Genomic DNA, 6728 nt, shown 5'->3' on the forward strand with positions numbered 1-6728 from the left:
AGCCCTAATGGCATTAACAATATCATTTACATGAATTAAAAAAAGGGTAGGCCCCAGAACTGAGCCCTGGGGGACCCCTACCGACACCTTTTCACTTATTGATTGACAACCAACCAAACTTACAAATTGACGTCTATTTTGCAAATAACTTTTGAACAATTTATTGGCTACTCCCCGAATTCCATAGTAATTAAGTTTTGTAATTAAGATATCATGATCCACTGTATCGAATGCTTTTTTCAAATCCAGAAATACACTACAACCTAATGAGCCTTCATCTATAACGTTATAGTAATGGCTGATAATATCTAATATAGCATGTGAAGTGCAATGTCCATCCCTAAAGCCAAATTGGTCCCTATTTAGAATTGAGTTTTTGTCCAAAAAAGATTTCAGTCTCTTTAGTAATACTTTCTCATAAAGAATTGAAAGACAAGACAGTACCGAGATGGGGCGATAATTTGACACGGTTTCCTTATTTCCAGATTTGTAAACCGGTACAACTCTGGCAACCTTCAAATGCCTGGGAAAAATACCCAGGGTCATGGAGATGTTGAAAAGATTACACAGGGTTGGACTAATGATGGTCTTTAAAATTTTAATCAAATAGACCGGAACGCGGTCGTGACCTTCTGCTTTACCAGTCGCAAGCGTGGAAATAAGCATTTCAATTTCGTTGGTGGTGGTGGGCTCTAGATACATTGACGATTTAATGGGTTGCTTTAAATATTTCATAAAATCATAATTGCTGTTTGAAAAAGCTGAGGCAAGCGTCGGCCCAATCTGGGAAAAATAATTATTAAAAACATTACAAATGTCAACTGGATCTTCAGTTGATTTATTAAGAGTCTCATCACGCAGAGTGTTCGGATGATTTTTTTTAAATTTTTATTAATGATTGAGTTAATGGTATTCCATGTCATTTTCGAATCTTTCCTATACTTATCGAAACATTTTGCAAAGTAATCCTCCTTTGCTCTATTTTTAATAGGAGAGAGAGTGTTGGAATATTTCTTATATTGGCGTTTTTCAATATCAGTGCCATTTAAAAATAAAGTTTTATGTAATTTATCTCGTTTTTTTGCAGACCGTAATATTTCAGGTGTAATCCATGGTTTTTGCTTCAATCGACGTTCCTTTCTACTAACTTTTTTCAAGGGGGCATATTTATCAATTAAATTTCTTAGTCGGTTGACAGATTCATTAAAAACTATGTCATAATCATCAGCTCCTACCTCAGTACTCAACATGTCATTTCTAAAAATAAATTGGGCATCAGTTAAAAATTGGTCAAGATTAAAATGTTTCATGTCCCGTTTCAATTCCGAAACATGCCTGGGGCGTACATAATTCATCTCAAGATGGCAAAAAATAGGAAAATGATCTGTCAGATTATCATGCAAAACAATTGGTTTAATATTTTTATCTATAATATTTGTATACATATGATCAAGTAAATTAGCAGTATTACTTGTCACTCTTGTGGGAAGCGTAATCAATGGAATTGTGGCATGGGATTGAAGCATTTCTAGGTACTGCTTCGTAAAGTTGGAATTTTCATGGAGGTTGATGTTTATATCACCAACTATAAAAAAAAATTTCTTATCATGAGTTAAATTATGAAGACTATTTTGTAGCTTATATGAGAACTCCTGATGATCCGAGTTGGGGTGGCGATAGATTATACCCACAGTCAAAGAATAGGGTTTGGCTGTTCTAATAGGAACCTCAACCCAGAGTTCTTCACATCCAGCAACATTTAGGTAATAATCCTCAATAAAGTTAGGAGAGAAATAAGTCTTTATATATAAGCCAACACCGCCAGCATTTGTACTAGATGGTGTATGATAGAAATCGTAGCCATCTAAATTAATATTAGTTACAGGATCGGATTTTAGTTTGGTTTCAGAAATAGCTATGAAGGATGGAGATGAACCTAGGTCATATACAAGTCTTGACAGCTCATCAATATTTTTTTGGATGGATCGAATGTTTAAATGGGCAATAACCAAGGAATTCTTTTTCAGTTGGGTGAAAGTAGTTAATAAGTCATTTCGCTCATTCATAGAGACACAGTTTGCAACATTTTCAAACTCAAAATCACTAGTATTTAAAACATTTTGTTGTACTTCCCTCTTATTTGGATCAGTACTATCATCAAAGGGTATTTGGTCAGAATTGGTGCAGCAATAGTGAGTTGCACCAGGACTAATGTTGGGATAATATTTGGAAAAACATAAAATATGGATTCTGGAATAGCATATATCACAGGGGATAAAATTATTTAAACACGGCTTATCACATAGAGAACAGAAATTCAAAAGAGCCATTTTTGGCAATAATATGACAAATGAAACCTACTTGAAAAAAGATGATTACTTCAGGTTTTCAATATCAGACAGCTTTGTGATTGGGACTCTTGGGGCATCTTTGTTCTTCCTCATATAAATATTACCATTGGTTGTCCAGAGCCGTTCATAGTTATTTGATTTTCTTGATTTGCGGGCATTATATAAGAGGTTATTCCTGAATTCTGTTAAATTTTCATTAATGAAAAGCGATTTCATTCCTTGTATCCCAAAATTTCCGATGCTGGATATATTACGTTTTCTATCAATGAATTCGTTCCTTTTGTTTCTATTCGTGAACCTGACAATTATGGGGGGGATCTTTGATTTGTCTCTTCGAGGTAGTCTATGAGAGATTGAGATGTCAAGCCTTTCCACATTTATCTTTAGCAGTTTTCCTATTTTTATTATAAGTTCATCAGTATTTTCATCTTCTGAGTAGGGTATACCATGAAATTCCAAATTTTCACGTCGTACGTATTGGGCCAAATCTTCAAAATCCTTGTCGAACCTTTTTTGCAGAGATGATATGAGTTCTTTAAGTGCTTTATTAGAGGCTGACAACTCTTCGACTTTGCGATGAAGATCAGATAGGTAATCTTTTTGTATCTCGAATTCAGCATTAATAAAATTTTGACTTGCATGCACCATCTGCACATCTTGCTGAAGAGTGGTATTCGTGGCATGAATCCCATTCATGTCCTCCTTGAGTGAATCAACCTTATTCACAAGACTATCGGTCTGCTTGAACATGGTCTCGAGCCTTTCAGCCATTTGCTGGGTGTTATTCAGCACAGATTCATCTATCTGGATTGAGATTTTCCTATCATGCTCATTGATTGATTCTTCTAAAAGGTCTTTAAGGCTATCTTCCACTATTGCCTTTATCTCAATCTTCAAGTTATTGGTGATTCTCTTTTCCATTAATTCCAGTTTACTTGTTAGCTGAGCAAACTTTCCCTCCATTTTCAGATTGTATTCAGTACAGTTATAATAAATTATTGTAAGTTAAGTTAGTTATTAGCAAATCTTAATCAAATAGCGAATAATCCCATGCGTATATCCACGTGTTCAATCTATATGCTGGTGCTAAAACCCATGGGTTAGGGTTAGTATGGGTTTAACTATCCGTGAAACAAAAAAAATTCCATAGGTGCAATAGCATACAGGTACAATTGTCATGGGTTCAAATGTAATGGAACCGATTTTTAGTCATACGCATGGATTCACATGGACAAACGGAAATGCCCGATGGCATTATGGGTAAGTAAACATGGCCAACTTTGGTTTTGTCTCTCTTGCTGTCTCGGCTGGAATTGTAGGTTGTCGTGTGCGGAGTACCGGTGCTTATGCCTGAATTTATGTTAGAGTTTGCAGGATTTTTTCATTTCTCACGTATAATGATGAAACTGTGTGCGTTTTTACCACTTGACGTTAACACGATGGGTTAGAGTGTTAGATACAATGCTGTAAATACCGGTACTTGGGTACGGCACCGCTAAAATTGTAATAAGAGATGAAGAGTGTACCGGTACCGTACGCGGTACGTCTGTACGTACCGTGCTGGTACCTACACATTTTAAAGGAACCACAACGGCGACCGTTACCGGTACCGATTTTTTGGTTTTGTACCAGTTACGTACCTTACGTCACCTTAAATAAATTTGTACATTCCTATATCCTGATATCTGTATATTCAGATATTGCGATAAAACAATACCGGTACCGTACCTTTCTTTCTAATGCTGTAGCGTACCGGTAATGTCTGAATTTTGTAAGATATAAATAATTTTTCAATAGTAAAATATGGCAACGAGTACAGTTTTTATTTTGTACCAAAAAGATGTAAATTCAATAATATGAAATGTTTATAGACTGTTTGAATTTTTTTAGGTTTTTCAGTTTTTGCAGAGTGGCTGCAGCCTGAAATTTCATAAGTCTGTAAGTGTCTTATTTCTTGATTTTGTACTCAGCGTTGCCATATTTTACTATTGAAAAATGAATTGTACCGTACCTTAATACATTAGAAAGCATATTGTTTTATTGCAATATAAAAAGTGTACAAATTTATTCAAGGTCCAATAAATCGGCAATATTTCTCACGCGTTATTGTCCACTCATCCCTCGCAGCTCTGCGAAATCACACTAAAATGCGTCCACAAACAACGATGTTACGACCAAGAACCCGACCAAAGAAAAAAAACGGATAATTTTTTCATGTCGCCAACTGCCTATTGTCCCTTTATGAAAGCTTGAAAATCCAATGAAACATAAGAGTTAAAAAGATAGAAACTTGTCAGAGTTGTGTTTCTTTTAACCATCTTTAAAGTTTTGCGTTTCTACAACGGGGAGGTACGCATTTCCAATAGGTCAATAATATCTTTGTTGACCAATTTGCAACCACCATGTTTTTGTGTGTTTGATTGCGGGCGATGCGGTGTTTTTTTTAATTTGACGAGTTGTGTTCGGAATAACCGTGTTCATAAAATATATGAATGTCAAAAATGCAATTAAAAGCCCAATTTTCTCACACATGGCTGCGTATGTCTGTAGTCTCGACGCAGCAGAAGCGATGTTCAAGGCTCGAAATTCGTGGTTGCACACTGGTCGTTTGGTTGCAAATACATCTTCTGAGTGTCGTACCTTGGTGGTTTGTATAGCGTTAACCCCTGGTGGTAGAAAGTTAATTCGAGATGTAGCATGTAGAATAAATGCCAATGCACATACGGTTAAAAAATTAACGGTGAGAAAGTTAGAAATATTGATTTTTATTTTATAGCGATGTGAATGAAATCGTCCGCAGACTGGCTGCACCACCCTGCAGCCCTAGGTGTAAATAAAAGTGTATAATTTCTGAAACTTTTGTAAAGCTTGATGAAGTGTTTGACGGATGTGTTATACAGTCAGACAGTGCATGCAATAACTTTGTAGAAGCTCTTCGTTGTGTTTGTTTGATGTTAGGATTGTCAGATTGTGGTAAAATACCAACCATTCCAACATTCAGCCATTACATCATTATATGAGTTACTGCAAATATCTTAATGTCAATTGCAGCGAATATTCCATAACCTGGTAATTTTTTATATGAGAACAGGAGAATGTTGTTTATTGTGAGTCTTGAAGCAAGTCAAATTAATGGATATGAAAAATCAGTTCAACATTTGTGGCTGACAGAGTTGTTGATTTTATATTCAGTGACTGTTATTGCAGGCATCTCACTTTTAGCTGTATGCTCATTCAGTCATTGTTGTGTCAGAGTTTGCAAATACAGAAATAGGGAAGCATTGAATTGCGTCACCGGATAATGTGATAACATGTTACGTGACTGTGGGATTATCTGGTTTCTCAAACTTTTTTGATCCCAATGATTTTTGTCTCGTCTCGTGAAACACCAAGAAATTAGGAGATAAAATATGTAATGACAAAGTTGTGGATTTACTTTGTGCATCAACTTGCACAACAGCTTAGCATGTCAACAATCCATCGAGAAGGGTGATTTTGGTTTCCAAAAAATTTGGCTAAAAAGTTTGCTGTAAACTTGACAATTAAAAAATTCGGCCAACAGTAAACGATATTGAATGGTTAACAAAAATGTCATGCTTTGCAGACTAGCACGAGACCTGTACTCCTGTTTAGATAGCAAGTAGAATGGCCGAGATCTCCATGACGACTAATTTAGTCGCAATTTCAATCCCTGTACTGCGGAACAATCCAAGGAAGGTTCGAAACGCGAGTACGCGACTAAACAATTATGGTATGTTCGGATGAATGTCATGGTTCTGAAGGGACACATACTAAAACACATTCCATACCCTGCTTATTTTTCAACTTGCCCTATATACTCGCAGATAGGTCGCAATTTTATTTTTATATTTTTTAAAAAATATAGGTGTGACCAATCCGCTCGACATAAGTCAGGGTCTGAATGTAGGGGCAATGATATACAGGTTTGTAGCGAGTTGGTTATTCAGGAAAATTGTACTAGGGTCTGCGCTTGCGTACATGCACTTATTATCGCTCACAGGGATCGATAAACATATTTTGATTATATTAAGCCCTACAAAATAAAACAAAATAGGAAGTTATCTATGCAAAAAAGCTAGGGAAAGGGCCTTTTAAATTCCTAGATTTTCAGTGCGACTTATGTGCGAGTCAACTCAACACAAAACTAATAGTGCGACCTATACGGAGGCATGAAATATCGGCGAGTACTGTATATACGATAAATTGTATTGAAAGAGATTTATTATACTTGTCAAATAATATATAGATTATCAGTCATTGGTTCATAAAGCTCAAAACATATCAAAGCTATACATTTATCCAAATTCTAAATTTTTTTTTATTACTATATTCATATGCAGCGTGTTTCATGTTGTG

At 35.7% G+C, this 6728-nt stretch overlaps 1 protein-coding gene across 1 annotated transcript; it reads right to left on the bottom strand.

Moving 5' to 3' along the window:
* Nucleotides 1-2375: 2375 nt before the first annotated feature.
* LOC144430439 (uncharacterized) lies at nt 2376-3314 on the bottom strand. The gene has a single exon (XM_078118374.1). It carries the CDS (start codon nt 3312-3314, stop codon nt 2376-2378), a length of 939 nt encoding a protein of 312 aa, XP_077974500.1.
* Nucleotides 3315-6728: the final 3414 nt, after the last annotated feature.

The sequence above is a fragment of the Styela clava genome, chromosome 12, assembly GCF_964204865.1.
Source record: "Styela clava chromosome 12, kaStyClav1.hap1.2, whole genome shotgun sequence".
Lineage (NCBI taxonomy): Eukaryota > Metazoa > Chordata > Ascidiacea > Stolidobranchia > Styelidae > Styela > Styela clava.